Below are 21,198 nucleotides of genomic sequence, written 5' to 3'. Positions count from 1 at the left end.
CTGTTGGTCATCTGAATTTCTTCTTTGGAGAAGTGTCTATTCAGATCCTCTGCCCATGGGTGTTGAAGCATGTGAGCTCTTTATATATTTTGGATGTTAACCCCCTATCGGATCTGTCATTTATGAATATATTCTCCCATACTGTAGGACGCCTTTTTGTTCTGCTGATGGTGTCCTTTGCTGTACAGAAGCTTTTTAGATTGATGTAGTCCCATTTGTTCATTTTTGCTTTTGTTTTCCTTGAAAGTGGCACTGTATTTTAAAGTGTCTAATGTACTACAAATAGTTATTTACAAATTGTTTTTTAAATTTAATTGCTGTGGACATTTTCAAGTCAGTAGCAAAAAATCGAATTTATTTGTTTTAATAGCTGCATATAGTATTTCATGGACTTCAACTATTCACATATTGCCTTTTACATATCTTTATATACTGGTACACCTGTTTATGTAGAACAGAGTCTCAGAAATGATGCCGTTGCATCAAAGCATATATGTATTTTGATTCTTAATAGATATGAGCTTTCTTTCCAGAAAGGTATAGCCATTCATACTTTGATCAATATGAGAATGAATCTTCACCAGCTATATATTATTCCTCTTTTTATTTTTTGCCTATTGGTGGGAGAAGATACTACATTATTGTTTTAATGTGCATTTCCTTAGCACTAATGAAGTTTAATATCTTCCTATGTGTTGGCCATTAGCATTTCCTTTTCTGTGAATTGATGTTACTTTTCTTATCTGTTTTCTTCCTTTCACACCTGACCTTCAGACTCCCAGTATCAATTTGCTGTAGCTTTTGTTTAATGATAATTTTAACTGTTTGCTGTATGTGTTACAAACATTTTCCCATTCTGTCATGTGTGTAAGGCATTGTATATAATAAACACATCTAAAAACTTTATGTGGCCAAATACGTCAATTTTTTTTATGGCTTTTGAGTTTTCTTTATTGATTAAGAAGGTCTCCTCTCCTTGGGGTAAAACCAGTATTTTTCTAAATTTTCTTCTAATATATTTACTTATTGTTTTATATATAGAAATTTAACCTGGCTCCAGTACATTTTTGTGTATAATTTTAAGGTACAGTCTAGCTGGTTTTTTAAAGTTGGGTTGCTAATTATGTAAGTACTGTTTATTAAGTAAAACAGTCTTTCTGATCTTTGACATATATTGTGTACCACATATATGTTTGGATATTTTCTGTAATCTTTTGGTTCCACTGACCTATAACAATATGGTGATAAATCTATAGTAAATTTTACTGTTGGTAAAGCAACTCCTACCCCTCCACTACTATTTTTGTACTGAGTTGAAGTTCACATAACACTAACCATTTTAAAGTGAACAATTTAGTGGCATTTAGTATGTTCACAGTGTTGTACAACTAACAACTCTACCCTGTTCCAAAACATTTTCATCTTCCCAAAAGGAAATTCTGTGCCCACTTAGCTCACTCCTCCCTCTTCCCTTTCCCCAGCCCTAGGCAGCCGTGAGTCTGCATTCTGTCACTGTGGATTTACCTGTTCTGCATATTTCCTGTAAATGCAATTACAATAGTGAACTTTTGACTTATTTCACTTAATATTATACTTTCAAATTTCATTCATGTTGTAGCATGTAATCAGCACTTCATTCCTTTTTAAGGGTGATAATATTCCACTATACTATAAACCTGCCCCCAGATTTTGATTTCCAAAATTATCTTGGCTAGTCTCACACATTAGTTCTTCCATAGTAGCATTAATAATTTTGTCCTGTTAGAGAACAAAACAAAGAAAAGGAGATTGTCTTTGGAATTTTCTTCAAATTTATATATAAATAGGAAAGGACTGATATTTTTATGATATTTGCATCTTTGTGTCTGGGAATGTGATTTGTCTCTACTCAAGTTATTTTATGTCCTTTATTAACACTTTATAGTTTATTTCACTAATACTTTATTTTAGTGAATACTTCACTAATACTTTGTTTCACTATTTGTTTTCACGAATACTTTGCCCATTTTTTGTAAGTTTTGATGCTGTTTTGAATGGGACTCTCCCTTCTCTGCCCTCCCCTGCATTTGTCATTTCTAACTACAGACATCCTTCAGAATCAAGTGGAGACAGCTTTGAATATGCAAATAGATTTGCTTTTCCCAGCAGGTGGCAGTATCTTAAGAATCAGCATAGGTGATGAGACTGTCAGCTTGAGTGAGGCACTTTGACTTCTGTGGTCATTTTTGTGGTTGAGGTTGTGGTTGGTTTTAGTTTGTTTTCATGAGTAACAACAATATGTATCTCCATGTGTATCGTTTTCTTTGTTTTGTATTTTGTGCCAATGATTTGGGTACTGTTTTTAACTATTGTTTAATTAGCTTAATGTTATTAGCCGCAGTTTTTGGAGTAAACTTTTAAGCACTACTACCGTATTTATCTTTTCACTCACATTTGCTGTGAATATAAAGGAGTAATGTTAAACTTGGTACATTGTTCCTTTTCCTTTAGCTCGGGAAGCTCTGCCAACGTGGGATAAACAGATCCAATCACTTTGTTTCCAAGTGAATAACCTTTTGGAAAAAATCAGTCAGACAGCACCAGAATGGACAGCACAAGCCATGGAAGCCCAGATGGCTCAGTGAATCCTTGCACAGCTTCTGTGCATACTACTTATTTTTCCATGTTGTACAGACTAATTTCACTGTTTCTCCAAAGCATTTGCATCATGACCGTACATATTTCAGTCCCTTTTATGTTGGGTTCCATTTAAAGGAGACACTATTAAAGCAGGAAGTACAAGCGTTTAAAAATATGTAGTTCCCACGTATTCAGGATCTCTGTGTATCAAGCTATCTCAGATGTTTTGAAAGCATTTTCCTTAAATGGAGTAAGTGAAATATCTGTGGCTAAAAAAGTTTGGGATTTGTGATAACTTTATAGTCATGTAAAATTTAAGTGCTTTGTGTCTCTCCAAATGTGGTCATTCTAATAAATGGAGAAGTGAGCCAAATAAAAGGAGTACTTTGTTTTTAATCAGTAAACTGTTTTGTTCCTTTTTTTTTCAATTTAGCGGACACTGGTTTATACCATATGCTAGAAATGCAAACAATAACCATAATGCCTGTCTTCAGGCGTTCAGAGTGACAGAGCCAGTAGACAGTATGTGTAATATTTGTAGTTGCATCAAGAATTAGAGTACACAGGAAGAAGCTTGCAAGGAGCTTACAAGTTATCAGTTCATCTTCAAAACAGGAAAAAAGCATTTGAACATGCTAAACATCAGTGGTTTTTCTTAGAGCCACCAGAGGATTGAGGTCACAGAGCAAACCACCCCAAAATTGGAGAAAATTCAAATACATTCATAAAAGATCAGCTTACTGGTAATAGAAGTTGCTGGAGCAATAACTTACATGAGCAGTGAAATGGTAACTTTGACAATTTGAAGCTGAGTGTAGACTAGTTTGACAGTTAAAACCCCTGAGACCCCACTCTTAAGGGAGCTCTCACACTTACTAGGATTTACCCCCAGGAACCCCACCCAGTTCTGATAATTAAGATACCCTTGTGTTTCAGGCAGGGTTAGAGAGGGGAAAGTAACTATTTTGAAATATGCTTAAATCATCTTCCATAACAAAGGCCAGCCCTCTACCAGAACTTTCTCTAATCTGGGGAAAGGCAGTTAGACAGTCCAGCCCCCTTTAGCCTTCCTATATCATGTAATAAGAGAAAAAAAAGTCTAAGAAAACACTTCTGAGAGTCACAGCCCAGGGCTTGTTCTCCTGGCAATAGGTAGAGCATTAGAATTACATCATCATCCAACGTCTGCAGGTCTGTAATCCTCCTTCATCTCTGCCTCCACCCAGAGCCCTGGGCAGAGCTCTCTATACGGTGACTCAGTTGATAATAGCTTATTGTTTACGGGTGTGGAAGCAGTAGCCAACAGCAGGCCAGTTACATCAAGTAGTTTAGGGTCAGGTGAGGATCCTGGCCATAGGAACCTTCACTTTATCCACAGATGATTAAAAAGCAAGAAAAAGCACAATTTGAAGAGACAAACCAAGCATTAGACCAGCCTCAGGTAAGGCAAAGGTCTGGAAATACCAGACCAGGAATTTAAAACGGCTATGGTTAATTTGCTAAGGGTTCTAATGGAAAAGGTAGACAACATGAAAGAACAGATGGTAATGTAAGTAGAGAGATGGAAACTCTTTAAGGATTAAAGTGTGTAAAATGTATAAATGTGTAACCGAATGAGGGTCTGCTGTGTGATGTGAACCATAAAATTAAACACAGAACACCAGCTTTTGCAAAAGGAAAGAGCTTTATTGCAAGGCAGTTGAGCAGGGAGACAGGAGGATATCTCAAAGCTGTCTGCTCATCAGCAAGACAAAGCTTTTTAAGGTGTTCAGGGCAGGGTTGAGTTGTGGGCTATTCAGAGCATGGTGAAGTGGGATTGGTTGAAGGTTGGGAAATTCTTACTCAGGGGAAGACTGTAAATACAGGTGGCCTTTAAGAGGCAGTTGAAACAGTGGGAGTAGATGACACCGAGAACATAAAATATTAATGGAGTGGATTCAGGACAGAACCTTGTGAAGTACTGGTATCTATAAGGCAAGTCAAGGAAGGGGTATAGCACTAAAGTATGTTGAGTGCCGCCTATTAAAGTCTTGGTGCTTCACATTTTATTTCCCTGAAATTTCACAATAAACATATACAGTAGTTTTGCCTCCCCCTCCCCAACCCCTACAAATGAAATGGACCAGAAGCATAGGAGGAGGACTGAAGGAAATCAAGAAGTGAGATTTTCATCAGGGTAAAATGTTCCACATGGACTAAATGAGATAATATGAAAAAAAGTTGCTTCACACATATATCCATCAACATTTAGCCAACATTGAGTCACTGAATTTGATAATTGAATTTTTATTGCTCTGATACATCATATTCAAAAGAAAGTCAGCAACATGACAATGAACCTGTCAGGTATGCGGTTGTAAAGCAGGAAATGTGCTGTTGCTCTGTCGGCATTAATAATATTTATAGAGAAGGATTACGGGAAGATGGCAGTGTGAGTAGATCAGAGGAAATCTCCTCCCCAAAACATATGTATTTATGAAAATACAGTAAATACAACTATTCCTAAAAGAGACACCAGTGGATTCAGTACAACAGCCAGGATATATCTACATCTGTGAGAACTCAACATCACACGAAGAGGGTAAGATACAAGCCGTGGCCAGGTGGGACCCGAAAGCTCCCCCACCCCAAAACCTGGCTGGAAAAAGGGAGTCAGAACGGGGAGGGAGTGAAAGCCCAGGACTGCTAAACAACCAGCTCTAGAAATTCGCACCCGGAACGCAGACATAAGGTGCACGGGGTGCTGGATATTAGAGAAACGGAAAAGCAAAACCTGTGGGCAGGACCTTGCAACCGGCGCCCCTGAGAGAAAAGAAAAGCGAGTGCTTTCTGCAAGTCTTAAAGAGACAGGGACCCCATAGCTGGACAAAGTTGTCCCGGCACACTTAGCGAGCAGCTGGGAATCCCGGGGAAACTTAGGTGACGGTGCCTGCCGTCGAAGTCGAACAGTCTGAAGGGGAGGCATGGAGCTGAATATATGTACAACTCACTCTGAGAGGACGCGCCACTTTTGGGCACCTGATGTAGTGTGCCGCTCATCTTCTTTGGGTGAAATGAGAGAACAAAAAAAACAGACAACACAGACAGACAGACAATGGCTGCAGCCCTGAAGAGGCGCAGCACCTTTATTTTTATACTGCCTTTCTCGGACCTCAGCCAAGTGCTATACTCATCTTTCCCTTCTCAGGAGGGGCAGGCCAGAAGCAGGGGTGGTGTTTTCACACATCCTCAAGGTCTCCCTATTTTCAGAGTGAGGAGTCTTGGCTCGTCTTCGAGGACAAGATATGTTTTTGTGGGCAGAAAACATCCAAGGACTGCACCGGTTGTGCTCAAGCTTGTGCTTTCCCATGCTGCATTCATACATGGGGGAAGGCGCTTTCCCATTCTGCCTACAAACATGTGAGAAGACAAAGGCCGTCCCCAACATCTCCCCCTTTTTTTCTTTAATAAAACAGCCAGCCTAACTCAGACTAGGTCAAGGTATGGGCCTGTCTTAGGTTGTATGGTTGAAGTAAATCCTTACCCGTCATGGGGCTATAGTCCTCTGTCGACCACTCCCTGTCTTAGGTTGGTATTTACAATTCAACCATATCTTACCCGTCATTGGCTACCATACTTGACTTTAGAACTTATGATTTACAAGTGGGGGAGCCATCTGCAATTTCAAATGATGCAGGTCTCTTAAGGCTTGTTGGATGAGTTTCACATGCTGTGAAGGACACAAGGCCCTAATAACAGCAATAGAAAACATAAAATAGTCAGGGTTAAGAGAGGTGTGACAGCGTGCCAGAGACTATTCAGGGGTTCTTTGAACATGTCTTTTATATGATTTAATATATCAGATGCAGTTTTGGCTGCAAATAAGATATGATTTAAATGGTTCTGGGGTGACCGGGCATATAACTCCCCCTTTTTTGTTTTTTCCAATTGAGCTTTAAGGGTGTCATCAGCATGTTTCACAGTGCCTTGGCCTTGTGGATTATATGGTATCTCAGTTTTGTGTGAAATATGCATTACATGGCTGAGATCGAACATGTCAAAAGACAAACATAACTTGAATATATATATAGGTTTTAACAAACTACTAGTTAAATTGCGTACACACATTAACAGAATAGGAGTACAGATACATAACAAAGGCAGACATACAATTACTAGTTATATCTAATGAAATTAAGAAAACTAGTTAGATAGCTTAGGCATTTGTAAAAACTTATTGACAATATGATGGATATCATCTAATTGATTTTGGGTAGTTTGAGAAAAATCAGACGAATTGAAACAGCACATTCTTGGAAACTGTTCACATCTTACATGTTCTTTTAACAGCAGACAGTCTATAGCAGCGCGATTCTGAAGCACCGCAGCTCACACTTCTCCCAGTTCTTGGCTGAGTTCAGATAATACAGAAGCAGTCAAATTTGTTGTTTTGCTATATGCATAGGCCAGCTTAGATATCTCCTTTAGCATTCCAATGACAAGTCCAGGAACCAGCAGGAGGAACGCAGCTGCAACTGCTACAGTGGCAGGATCTCAAAGTTTCAAGTTTTCATGACAATCAGATGGCAGAGCTTGGAGAAGCCTCTTGCGCCTATATCCAGGTGGTCTATTAGAGTAGGAAGAATGCGTCCCACCCCACAAACACCTTGATAGTGTGAAGAAAGGGCTTGATATGTTTCATTATCACACAAAAATACCCAACTATTTGGAAGTTATATCTAGAAGACCATTTTACATTGATGGTACAATTACAGTAAGAGGCTACATGAGTACAATTAATACATACACAGTAATTATAGTAGTACTAACAGGTAAATTTAATTGGGCATCAAGAGTAAGAGCTTTAGGGGTATTTATGTAACATGGTATTTATGTAACAGGAAACGTTCAGTGGTATTTATGTAACATGAAACATTCAGTAATAAAATTTAGCATTATTCCTTTTGACAGCACTTTTTAGGTAAGTATATGTCAGGTAAATAAGCCAAATTAGTCAAATATTTTCCTTGATGAGGAGAAGAAATTCCTCTGACATGTTCCAGGGGCCTTCTGGAAAATATCAGAGCTAATTAGAGACAAAAGTACCCTTTGAAATTTGGTTTTGGGAAGCTGTCAAAAGTTTTTAAGGCACTTGCCTAAATAGAATTATAGTTATTAAATAACACTTATTATTTAACCAGAATGATAATAAGGAAGTTTAAAAGCAAATGCAGAAGGTTACATAGTTGTTAACAACACTTAGCTTAGTCTTTTTAATACTGATATTATTATTATTATTTTTAAATACACAGACAATTTATTAAGTCTTTAAGCATAAGAAACTGTTTTAATAACTAATTAGAAAACTTTCTACAATCTTTCAACATTAAAGGCAGAGTAATAAACTTTTGTTCTTTTAACAAGCAAAAATTCTAGTCCTGCTGTGTACTTGATATCAAGATCCATTTGCTTTCAGTTTCACACAGCAAGACCATATCAATCCTTCACAAACTTCCCACAACTTTCCTCTTACATTCAGTGTTTTCTTTCCTTGAACAAACAGCTGTACTTTTGAATAGTTATCTTCTTGTACTTTCAACACAATGCATTTTTATTCCTTATACCTTCTCTTATTAAAACATACATTCTTTAGCATACACAAATGTTTTCCTTATTATATTAAGTAGTTTTCATTAGAACTTAAAACCATTTGATACTTTAACCTTCAGTGAACACTGAAAAATAGGCCACTGTAAACTGTTACACCAGCATTCTTCAGATTGATACATTTATGAACATATTTTATCATTTTTGGAAATGTGCCTTAAAGCACAATTTTTCATTAAGTACAAAATATGTCTATATAACTTAGCAAACTTTAAGAATTTTGGTTACCACAAAAATTCTCAAGCTGTTTGCAGATATATACATTGTTATACATTAATGCAGTATTATTATTAAAAAGTTTACTTGCTGCACTTGTTTACTTATTTTTAGCAACCATGCTAGATCAGTTATAAAACTTTCACTACACATCAAAGTCAAGCTTTTCTTTAATCATCATCTTAAAATATTTAACAGGTAATATCAACTTAAATGACTTTAAGTAAACTTTGGCAGCTGATAACTATAAGGACATGTCCATATCAGTTACGCTTAAATTAGCATTAATGCATATTATTTTTTATTAGATTTTCTGGAAATTTTAGAATTCCCAATTTTCACAAGAGCTTGTTTTTAAATCAATTTTTATTAATACCTTCCGGAGGTAGAAAATATTTTTTAGTTACACACTTAGGCACAAACATACAGACCGAGACATAATGACTACAGTTAGCAACACTTTTCATATAAAAACATAAACACAGACAAACTGACACAAAGATTTGAGTTACTAATATTTAATTGTCTTCTTTCTTCTTAGTTTATTCGATTAAAAGTACTTCAGTTTTTAAGAATACACTCTAAGGGCAAGCAGTTTACATAACTGGGTTAAGGTTTAGACAGCCCCAATCCAGGGGGCTGGAAATAAAATGCATGTACAATTCTAGCATGAGTTATTTAAAGCCAGGCTGTATTGTAAAAGATTAATTTCTTCTATCTCAGGGACTCTAGTTTAAAACTTACCAATTTTCAAAGATAATGATGAACCTAGTGAGTAGAATAGATTGTCACTGAAAGAATTTAGAAAACTAGTTCTATATTGTAGTAGTTCACGGGACTTTTGAACATTTTCTTTCCTTGTGGCAAAATATATTTAGCTGCATAACATTATATTGCATACTTTTTTCAGGGGCCAAGCCACAGAGAGTTTGTACTGAGGCCAGGTTTGTGTGCAGAAGACAAGACACTTCTTTTTTAGAGCTTAGGGATTGAATTACTGTCAGTTTTCCTAGCTTTTTCTGCCTGAGCTTTAGTCATTTCTTGAGAGACCCTTGCCTGTCTGGTAAGTGTAGGGACTGTGTGACTTCTCACTGCTGGAGCCTTGATTGGGTTACAAGCTTGTTTTGCTTCCTTGGGGCTGCAGACAAGGAAATGCCTAGCTCTAGGACGACTACCTCTAAGGAAAGGAGTTAATAGAATAGAGTTATTTACATGTTGGTTTGAGGGTGTCGCTTGATTATTTTACAGGCTCTATTTACATCATGTTAGCTGCAGGACTACCTCCTGAGCTGCGAAAAACAGCATCTTTGAAATGAGATACCTTCTTCGGGGAACCAAGGACATACTTGTTCTATAAATTCTAAAAATTTTATTAGTTGTTGTTGCCCTACCTTTGCACCGCACGTCTGCAGCATATGCTTAAGTATCTGTACAAACAGGACTTGGCTGTTTCCGGCCCCCATGTTACTCTCAGAGGTTAAATGATCACCGCCCCTCACCTGTTTCGTGTGCGCACTGTTATCCTGTGGTGGCTCTCACGTACTCCTCCGTACTTCAGGTCCCTGTTTGGGCACCACTTGATGGTGCCTGCCATCGAAGCCGAACAGTCTGAAGGGGAGGCGTGGAGCTGAATATATGTACAACTCACTCTGAGAGGATGCCCCACGTTTGGGCACCTGATGTAGTGTGCCGCTCATCTTCTTTGGGTGAAATGAGAGAACAAAAAAAACAGACAACACAGACAGACAGACAATGGCTGCAGCCCTGAAGAGACGCAGTACCTTTATTTTTATACTGCCTTTCTCAGACCTCAGCTAAGTGCTATACTCATCTTTCCCTTCTCAGGGGGGACAGGCCAGAAGCAGGGGTGGTGTTTTCACACATCCTCAAGGTCTCCCTATTTTCAGAGTGAGGAGTCTTGGCTCGTCTTCGAGGACAAGATATGTTTTTGTGGGCAGATAACTTCCAAGGACTGCACTGGTTGTGCTCAAGCTTGTGCTTTCCCATGCTGCATTCAGACATGGGGGAAGGTGCTTTCCCTTTCTGCCTACAAACATGTGAGAAGACAAAGGCTGTCCCCAAGACTTAGGCGCCCTAAACCCCGGAGAGACAGTGCAGCTCTGAAGCCCCTCATGGCACTAAGCAGTCTGCCAGTCGTTCCTCCAACTGGTGTAGACCCCGACACACTGGCCCAGTAGCGGGAGAGTGGCAGGGTGTGCTGGGGATAGTGGCACCAGAAGAGACCGGGAGCAGATCTGTGCACCAATGGTGCAGGAGGGGACCAGGAGAGGCTTGTGCAATCCTGCAGTGGAACAACCAAACAGCCCGGGCACAGCTCATGCGCACCTGTGGCAGTGGAGCCAGAGGAGCCCAGTAGAGGCCCGTGCAGAAGAGCCCCGTGTGCACCTGCAGCAGAGCCAGAGGGAGCAGGTGCGCTCCCAGCAGCTGACCGGAATCCCAGCCCAATGCACAGCTGCCCGGGCCAGACCCAAAGGCTGCTGTTGCCACACAGCTGCCGGGCAGGGGCGCTGCTAACATGGAGGTGCCTGCCTCCATGTGCCTGCCACCCCCCGCAGAGCTCTGTGATGCTCTGATGGAGACCCCACCCACAGCAGCGTAAGGGACTAACCCTGTGGCTGCTCCAGGAGTGCAGGTAACCATCACAGGCAGTGGAGAAGGGCAAGGCATTCAGCAAGCAGGAAAGGACTTTCTTGTCCCAGCTGACACACCCACAACCTGCCTACAGCCACCACTATCACCATGAAAAGGCCAAAAATTTAGTCCAGTCCAAGATAGTTCAAACAACACCTGAGAAAGGATCTGCAGAGACAGACCTAACCAGTCTCCCTGAAAAAAAAATTCAAAATAAAAATCATAAACATGCTGACAGAGCTGCACAGAAATATGCAAGAGCTAAGGGATGAAGTCCGGAGGGAGATTTCAGACATCCGGAGTGAGATTACAGAAGTAAAACAAACTCTGGAAGGCTTTATAAGCAGAATGGATTAGATGCAAGAGGCCATTGATGGAATAGAAACCAGAGAACAGGAACGCATATAAACAGATGCAGAGTGAGATAAAAAGATCTCCAGGAATGAAATAATATTAAGAGAACTGTGTGACCAATCCAAAAGGAACAATATCTGCATTGTAGGGGTACCAGAGGAAGAAGAGAGAAAAAAAAGGGATAGAAAGTGCCTTTGAAGAAATAATTGCTGAGAACTTCCCCACACTGGGGGAGGAAATAGTTGTTCAGACTATGGAGGCACACGTAACTCCTGAGAGATGGGACCCAAACAGAACAACACCAAGACACATAATAATTAAAATGGCAAAGATCAAGGACAAGGACAGAGTATTAAAGGCAGCCAGAGAGAGAAAAAAGGTCACCTACAAAGGAAAACCTATCAGGCTATCATCAGACTTCTCAACAGGAACCTTACAGGCCAGAAGAGAATGGCATGATATATTTAATGCAATGAAACAGAAGGGCCTTGAACCAAGGATACTGTATCCAGCACAATTATCATTTAAATATGAAGGAGGGATTAAACAATTCCCAGAGAAGCAAAAGTTGAGGGAATTTGCCTCCCACAAACCACCTCTACAGGGTATCTTAGAGGGACTGCTCTAGATGGGAGCACTCCTAAAAAGAGCACAGAACAAAACACGCAACATATGAAAAATGGAGGAGGAGGAAAAAGAAGGGAAAGAAATAATCAACAGACTGTGTTTATAACAGCTCAATAAGCGAGTTAAGTCAGACAGTAAGGTAGTAAACAAGCTAATCTTGAACCTTTGGTAACCACGAATCTAAAGCCTGCAATGGCAATAAGTACATATCTTTCAATAATTACCCTAAATGTAAATGGGCTGAATGCACCAATCAAAAGACACAGAGTAATAGAATGGATAAAAAAGCAAGACCCATCCATATGCTGCTTACAAGAGACTCAACTCAAACCCAAAGACATGCACAGATTAAAAGTCAAGGGATGGAGAAAGATATTTCATGCAAACAACAGAGAGAAAAAAGCAGGTGTTGCAATACTAGTATCAGACAAACTAGACTTCAAAATAAAGAAAATAACAAGAGATAAAGAAGGACATTATGTAATGATTAATGGCTCAGTCCAACAAGAGGATATAACCATTATAAACATATATGCACCCAATACAGGAGCACCAATATATGTGAAAAAATACTAACAGAATTAAAGGAGGAAATAGAATGCAATGCATTCATTTTGAGAGACTTTAACACACTCACTCCAAAGGAGAGATCCACCAGACAGAAAATAAGTAAGGACACAGAGGCACTGAACAACACACTAGAACAAATGGACCTAATAGACATCTATAGAACTCTACATCTAAAAGCCACAGGATACTCATTCTTCTCAGGTGTACATGGAACATTCTCCAGAAGAGACCACATACTAGGCCACAAAAAGAGCCTCAGTAAATTCTAAAAGACTGAAATCCTACCAACCAACTTTTCATACCACAAAGGTATAAAACTAGAAATAAATTGTACAAAGAAAGCAAAAAGGCTCACAAACAGATGGAGGCTTAACAACATGCTCCTAAATAATCAATGGATCAACGACCAAAGTAAAATGGAGATCCAGCAATATATGGAAATAAATGACAACAACAACATAAAACCCCAACTTCTGTGGGACGCAGAAAAAGTAGTCTTAAGAGGGAGGTATACAGCAATCCAGGCACACTTAAAAAAGGAAGCACATTTCCAAATGAATAGTTTAATGTCACAATTATTGAAATTGGAAAAAGAACAAATGAGGCCTAAGGTCAGCAGATGGAGGAACATAATAAAGATCAGAGAAGAAATAAATAAGATTGAGAAGAATAAAACAATAGAAAAAAATTAATGAAACCAAGAGCTGGTTCTTCAAGAAAATAAACAAAGTAGTTAAGTCTCCTGCCAGACTTATTTAGAGAAAAAGAGTGTCAATGCACATCAACAGAATCAGAAACGAGAATCGAAAAATCATGACGGACCCCACAGAAATACAAAGAATTATTAGAGAATGCTATGAAAACCTATATGCTAACAAGCTGGAAAACCTAGGAGAAATAGACAACTTCCTAGAAAAATACAACCTTCCAAAACTGACCCAGAAAGAAACAGAAAGTCTAAGCAGACCAATTACCAGCAACGAAATTGAATCAGTAATCAAAAAACTACCCAAGAACAAAATCCCCAGGCCAGATGGATTCACCTCGGAATTTTATCAGACATACAGGGAAGACATAATACCTATCCTCGTTAAAGTTTTCCAAAAAATAGAAGAGGAGGGAATACTCCCAGACTCATTCTATGAAGCCAACATCACCCTAATACCAAAACCAGGCAAAGACCACACCAAAAAAGAAAACTACAGACCAATATCCCTGATGAACATAGATGCAAAAATACTCAACAAAATATTAGCAAACCAAATTCAAAACTACATAAAGAGGATCATACACCAAGATCAAGTTGGATTCATCCCAGGGATGCAAGGATGGTACAACATTCGAAAATCCATCCACATCATCCACCACATCAACAAAAAGAAGGACCTAAACCACATGATCATCTCCATAGATGCAGAAAAAGCATTCGACAAAATTCAACATCCATTCATGATAAAAACTCTCAACAAAATGGGCATAGAGGGCAAGTACCTCAACATAATAAAGGCCATATATGATAAAGCCACAGCTAATGTCATACTGAACAGCGAGAGGCTGAAAGCTTTTCCTCTGAGATCGGGAACAAGACAGGGATGCCCACTCTCCCCACTGTTATTCAACATAGTGCTGGAGGTCCTAGACACGGCAATCAGACAAAACAAAGAAATACAAGGAATCCAGATTGGTAAAGAAGAAGTCAAACTGTCATTGTTTGCATATGACATGATATTGTACATAAAAACCCTAAGACTCCATTGCAAAACTACTAGAACTGATATCAGAATTCAGCAAAGTTGCAGGATACAAAATTAACACACAGAAATCTGTAACTTTCCTATACACTGACAATGAACTAAATAGAAAGAGAAATCAGGAAAACAATTCTATTCACAATGGCTTCAAAAAGAATAAAATACCTAGGAATAAACCTTACCAAGGAAGTGAAAGACCTATACCCTGAAAACTACAAGACACTCTTAAGAGAAATTAAAGAGGTCACTAACAAATGGAAACTCATCCCATGCTCCTTGCTAGGAAGAATTAATCTCGTCAAAATGGCCATCCTGCCCAAAGCAATATACAGATTCGATGCAATCCCTATCAAATTACCAACAGCATTCTTCAATGAACTGGAACAAATAGTTCAAAAATTCATATGGAACCACCAAAGACCCCGAATAGCCAAAGCAATCCTGAGAAGGAAGAATAAAGATCTCCTAACTTCAAGCTCTACTACAAAGCCACAGTAATCAAGACAATTTGGTACTGGCACAAGAACAGAGCCACAGACCAGTGGAACAGAATAGAGACTCCAAACATTAACCCAAATATATATGGCCAATTAATATACGATAAAGGAGCCATGGATGTACAATGGGGAAATGACAGTCTCTTCAACAGATGGTGCTGGCAAAACTGGACAGCTACATGTAAGAGAATGAAACTGGATCACTGTCTAACCCCATACACAAAAGTAAACTCCAAATGGATCAAAGACCTGAATGTAAGTCATGAAACCATAAAACTCTTAGAAAAAAACATAGGCAAAAATCTCATGGACATAAACATGAGTGACTTCTTCATGAACATATCTCCCCGGGCAAGGGAAACAAAGGCAAAAATGAATAAGTGGGACTATATCAAGCTAAAAAGCTTCTGTACAGCAAAGGACACCATCAATAGAACAAAAAGGTGTCCTACAGTATGGGAGAATATATTCATAAATGACAGATCTGATAAAGGATTGACATCGAAAATATATAAAGAGCTCACATGCCTCAACAAACCAAAAGCAAATAATCCAATAAAAAAATGGGCGGACGAGGTGAACAGACAGTGCTCTAAAGAAGAAATTGAGATGGCCAATATACACATGAAAAGATGCTCCACATTGCTTGTCATCAGAGAAATGCAAAGTAAAACCACAATGAGATATCACCTCACACCAGTAAGGATCGCCATCATCGAAAAGACAAACAACAACAAATGTTGGCGAGGTTGTGGAGAAAGGGGAACCCTCCTACACTGCTGGTGGGAATGTAAATTAGTTCAACCATTGTGGAAAGCAGTATGGAGGTTCCTCAGAATGCTCAAAATAGAAATACCATTTGACCCAGGAATTCCACTTCTAGGAATTTACCCTAAGAATGCAGCACTCCAGTTTGAAAAAGACAGATGCATCCCTATGTTTATCGTTGTAGTATTTACAAAAGCTAAGATATGGAAGCAACCTTAATGTCCATCAGTAGATGAATGGATAAAGAAGATGTGGTACATATGCAGAATGGAATATTACTCAGCCATAAGAAGAAAACAAATCCTACCATTTGCAACAACATGGATGGAGCTAGAGGGTATTATGCTCAGTGAAAGAAGCCAGGTGGAGAAAGACAAGTACCAAATGATTTCACTCATATGTGGGGTATAAGAACAAAGGAAAACTGACGGAACAAAACAGCAGCGGAATCACAGAACCCAAGAATGGACTAACAGTTACCAAAGGGAAAGGGACTGGGGAGGATGGGTGGGAAGGGAGGGATTAGGGCAGGGAAATAGAAAGGGTTCATTATGATTAGCATGTATAGTGCGTGGGGGGCAAGGGGAGGGCTGTGCAACACAGAGAAGACAATTAGTGATTTTACAGCATCTTACAATGCAGATGGACAGTGACTGTGAAGGGGTATGTTGGGGGGACTTGGTGAAGGGGGGAGCTTAGTAAACATAATGTTCTTCATATAATTGTAGATTAATGATACCAAAAAAATAATATTTATAGATAAAAAGGAGCAGAAGTATTAGCTAAATGTACAATAAGTGTCTTATAATAACTATTTGTAGTCTTTTTCTCTCTTGAAGTTCTTAGATGAAAAAGAACTGAGTTGCTGGGACCAGAATCTCTTGTTACGAAACGAAAAAATGAAGACAAAATATCTTCAGATTAACTAATGACATAAAGATACTTTATTGAGAGCAAAGAAGCACAGCGAACTGCGTTAGTAAAATCTTTGATTTATATTTTAAATGTAATGTATATAAAATCTATAAGCCAGAAAATTTATTACAAAAGCAAGAAGAAACTAAGCTGGATCATTCAGCAAAACTATGGGGCATTTATTTAAAATTTTAAAAGAAAAATTCCATGCTTTTTCCCCATTGATTGTGATTAAACATATATATCATATTTCAGTTGCAAAAGGTGGAGAGGTACTCGAGCTGAAGCGGTGTCTGCTGATTTTAGTTGCTTGGGTGAGAGCTCTTCACCTATAATGGGTACACAAAGAATAGGTTTGAATTTTCCCAATCTACTATTTTTATTCTTAAGCTTTTAGTTTTAGAATCATTATAGAGAATACAGTGAGTTCCCACATACCTTGCACCAGTTTATCTATAGGTTACCCACATATCTTGCACCAGTTTATCTATAGGTTACCATCTAACTATGGTGGGTTTGGCACAACTAATGAGCAGCTGCTAATCCATTATTAACCAAAGCCTATACTTTTAACAGTTAGAGTCCTCAGTTTTTACCTAATGTCCTATTTCTGTCCCAGGATGCCATCCAGGAAAGCACATTACATTTAGTCATCATGTCTCCTTAGGATCCTCTAAACTGTAACTGTTTCTCAGGCTTTCCTTTTTTTTTGACGACCTTGACAGTTTGAAGAGTTTGGTCAGGTATTTTGCCAAATGTGCCTCAATTTGGATTTGTCTAATGTTTTTCTCACGGTAAGACTGGAGGAGGGGGCTTGGGGAGGAAGACCACAATGGCACAGTGCCATTCTCATCACATCAGGTCTGGGGACGTGCTGCTGACATGACTTAGCACTGATGAGGTGAACTTTGATTGCTTGGCTGAAGTAGTTTTGTCCGGGGTCTCTGCTGTTGGGGGCCTCTTTACATACCGCCTTTGAATGGAAGTCACTGCAAACCCATGCCAAGGAGTGGAGAATTATGCTCCATCTCCTTGAGGGAGGGCTATCTACCTAATTGTTTGGAATTCTTCGTACTTCTAGGAGATTTCTTTATTTGATCATGCATTTACATAAGTATAGATGCATAGATCCTGATTTTGTTTCAGTTATAATCCAATAACTTATTTTGTTGCTCAAATTATTATTCCACTATTCACTATTGGGAGCTTTTAAAGTTGGCTTCTATGCCCCTTTGTCTCAATCTATTTTTTACATAAATCATGTTATTTTTTTTATCTTTGTCTCTTAATTCTTCCATTTTAGGTATTTGAATATCTAAATTTCACTGTCAATGAATAATGTAAGGTACAAGTTAATGAGCTAGAGTCAGGACCGACAAGGTATTTTATTTCAAACCAGTTCAAAGATTCAGTAGATAATTTCCCTGAGGTTAAAAAAAACATAATTCAGATGTCAGGATTCATTATTATGTATGTGTGGGTTGATGTTTTATCCAAACTGTGTCATGTATTTAACTAAATAAACAGTGTTGAAATGGTCTAACTCTATCTTTTCAGCTTCGGACTCTGTTATGTCCAGTTTGTGCTATATAACCGTTATCAGATTAATTTTTCTAATGCATAACTCTACTTATATTCATCCCTTACTTAAAGCCTGAAATAACTCCCCATTGCTTACCAAATAAAAGGCCAAATCATTAGCCTAGTATTCATGGCACTGCATGCTAAGGTCCCAACTCACTTTTTCAAATCTTCAATTTCTCATTATTTCCTGTTTATACCGTATGTTCTCACCAGGTTGAACCTAAGCTCATAAAGGTGTTTTTTTCTTTTTTTGCCACCCTCTCTAGTGTCACTAAAGTTGTTGCTGATTAGAAACAACATCTATTTCTATTGCTTAAAACCACATCTTGAGTCAGAGACCTTCTGTTTGCCTCATCAGATCCATTTCCCTCCTGTCTGTGCTCCTGTATCCCAGGAGGCTGACCTATGGGCTAGAGCTGACTTCCCTGCTCTCTGCCTTCCTGGTGCGTTTAGCCAACGGGAAACCCAGAAGGACATCAGCCAGTGAGCTCGGGTGCTTTCCCCTTGCCTCCTTCCTGTGGGGTTGCCTCAGGCTGCACCTGCCTCTCGGTTGAGGAGTTACTTTCCCTCTCAGGGCAGCCTTCTCTACACCGCTGTCCCCTTTGGATTCAGGCTACTGCTCCCCATTCTCCCCGCTGAGGCCTCGGGGCGCTAACGGTTCAGCTGTCGCCAGCCCAGGTCGCCGCAGCAGCCCTTGTCATTTCCCCGTACGTCTCACCCACTCCTTCACTGACACTCTTCACTAACCCCTTGTCTTACTACGATCTAAGTGTCATCCATTTCCTGTGGTGACGCTGATACTCACTTCCTCTTTAGAATTAAAAACCACTGTTTTTTTCAGGAAACTTTCACTTACATTATCTCACAGAATATGAACTCTTACTCCTCTCAACATAAAATAGCACTTTGTTTAAAAGCATTAGTCAAATTGCATTTTATTTAATGGCTTGTCTAATCTCCTCTTTTTTAGTATAAACTCTTTAGGGACGAGAGAACCAGCTTGTTTATTATTGTCCCCCACAGCACCTAGAAGTGCCCTGTATAATACTAGTACTACTGTGTTATTTGTTACATAAACGAATTTTTTTTAACCTACCTTCCAGGAGTTATTTTTGTTAACTCATACAGAGTTCTCATTTCCTTGAGGAAGGAAGTAGGATATTGCGAAGAAGGGAAGAATTAATATTTTCTTCCCATACTGAAGGTATATCCCATAGAATACTGAGAAAATCATGTTGATTTCTACTTTACACATCGTCAATAGCTATTTCTGAGAATCTTGGAAAACTAGTTGGAAATGATTTGATTGCATTTCTGATGGTGAAATTCTGTGTAACACTTCCAAATTTTATATTTTCTATATCCACCTCTTTCAAAGTTCACCTTCTCCAATAGGACTTTTCTGTTTAGCCTCACCTCATTATTGGTGTTTTATGCCACAATCAATCCAAATATTACATATTACTTCATTGGCTCTACTGCTTTGTAATTATGTACCTGTTGCTTTTGTTAGTTTGTTTGCCTTCTCAGAAAGCATATTTTTTACTTCTTTCCTTTCTCACCATACTCTGGTATTTTATAAGGTAGGTGCTTCGTTAATAGACCAACAGAATTCTGAGAAGTCTAGAAAAGTCAGCACTCTTTTATTTACTAAATGGTTTCAAAATATAGAGCAATTGTTATGGACTTAATGTTTGTGCCTCCCCGCAAAACTCTTACGTTGAAACCCTAACCGCCAACGCGATCTCATTAGGAGGTGAGGACTTTGGGACGTAATTACATTTAGATGAAGCCATGAAGGTAAGGCCCCTTCATGGGGTTCCTGTCTTCTCGTTTTCCACCATTTGAGCATACAGCGAGAAGGCAGCCATTTGCAAGCTAGGCAGAGGACCCTCACCAAGGAAGTGAATCAAGGCCTCACTCCTTGATCTTGGATTTCTCAGCCTCCAGAACTGGGATAAATATATTCCTGTTGTGTAAACCACCCAGGCTATGGAATTTTCTTATGGCAGCTGAAGCAACCTAATCTAGCTATCTTCTTCATAAGAAAAAATAAAAATCTATCTTTATATTAAGATACCATTTGAGAGACTTAAGGAATTATTATTACAGAAGTATTACTCAAAATAATGCATGATTTACAAAGCCCTTAATTACTTTTCTAAAAATCCACAGATTCTGGGACCTACCATTAGTTCTTTAGAAAGTATGCATGGCTCTCCTTCTGTTGATGTCTCTCTTGATTTGGCAAAGAGAGAACAGAGGACAGCAGTTGGTCACCAAAAAGTCATCACAAATGGATCCCTGTTTGAAAATATAAAAGATGTAGAAATGTAAAATCCACCTATAGGAAATGAAGACTTGTACATTTTTAAGACATTTTGAAAAAAAGCAAAAGGCACTGATCCTTTGAATTCAGGGTATGGATGGATACATTGAGGAAAATGTTAATTGATTTTTCCATATAACTCCTGTCTCTCTTTATGATATCAAATGTTTTCCTAAACTTTGTAACATTGAAAAATACAAGATATCTAACTAAACTATCAAAATGAGGGTCAAATAGAGTTCCAGGAAGTAAAATCTCAAGAATTTTTTCCTGTGCACCCCCTCCCTGTCTCAGGGAACTACTAGAGGATGCCTCCCCCAAAATGTAGGCATAAACCAATGAAGAGGAAGATACGGGATATAAGAAACAGAAGTCTAACACAGGAGAAAAGTGAATGGAATCTCCAGAGTCATGGTGAAGGAGACCCCAGGGTGAGAGCTTAGCACCAAGAGTGAGGAGCAAGTGGTTCCTAGGGTAGCAGGACAGGGAATGATTTCAAGCAGATGAAAATGACAGACTGATGTGTTGGATATGTTGGGAAGAGATTTAGAAAACTGGGAAAGAGTTTGGGTTTGAATTACTCATAAGTAAATGAAAAATTCTAATGAAAAACCCAAAAGTTATTAATACTAGGAAAAACAAAGTTTAGCAGGAAATTCAATCATAGTTC

At 38.8% G+C, this 21,198-nt stretch overlaps 2 protein-coding genes across 3 annotated transcripts in view; one reads left to right on the top strand and one right to left on the bottom strand.

Moving 5' to 3' along the window:
* COPS4 (COP9 signalosome subunit 4) overlaps positions 1 to 3,023 on the top strand; it is a 46,565-nt gene extending 43,542 nt beyond the window's left edge. For both annotated transcript variants that reach the window (XM_017675389.3, XM_017675388.3), the window contains one exon: positions 2,491 to 3,023. In XM_017675389.3, the coding sequence (XP_017530878.1) occupies positions 2,491 to 2,547 (57 nt within the window). In that variant the 3' untranslated portion in view covers positions 2,548 to 3,023. The remainder of the gene's footprint in view (positions 1 to 2,490) is intronic.
* Positions 3,024 to 16,621: 13,598 nt separating this feature from the next.
* The window catches only part of LOC108406618 (placenta associated 8), a 30,318-nt gene continuing 25,741 nt past the window's right edge, over positions 16,622 to 21,198 (bottom strand). Inside the window, exons 4-5 of the mRNA XM_073237374.1 lie at positions 20,389 to 20,503; positions 16,622 to 16,944 (exon numbers count right to left, since the gene is read on the bottom strand). Coding sequence (XP_073093475.1) covers positions 20,399 to 20,503 — 105 coding nt within the window. The 3' untranslated portion in view covers positions 16,622 to 16,944; positions 20,389 to 20,398. The remainder of the gene's footprint in view (positions 16,945 to 20,388; positions 20,504 to 21,198) is intronic.

This window comes from Manis javanica, chromosome 5 (genome assembly GCF_040802235.1).
Source record: "Manis javanica isolate MJ-LG chromosome 5, MJ_LKY, whole genome shotgun sequence".
Lineage (NCBI taxonomy): Eukaryota > Metazoa > Chordata > Mammalia > Pholidota > Manidae > Manis > Manis javanica.
This window is presented reverse-complemented; position numbering and strand designations above follow the sequence as displayed.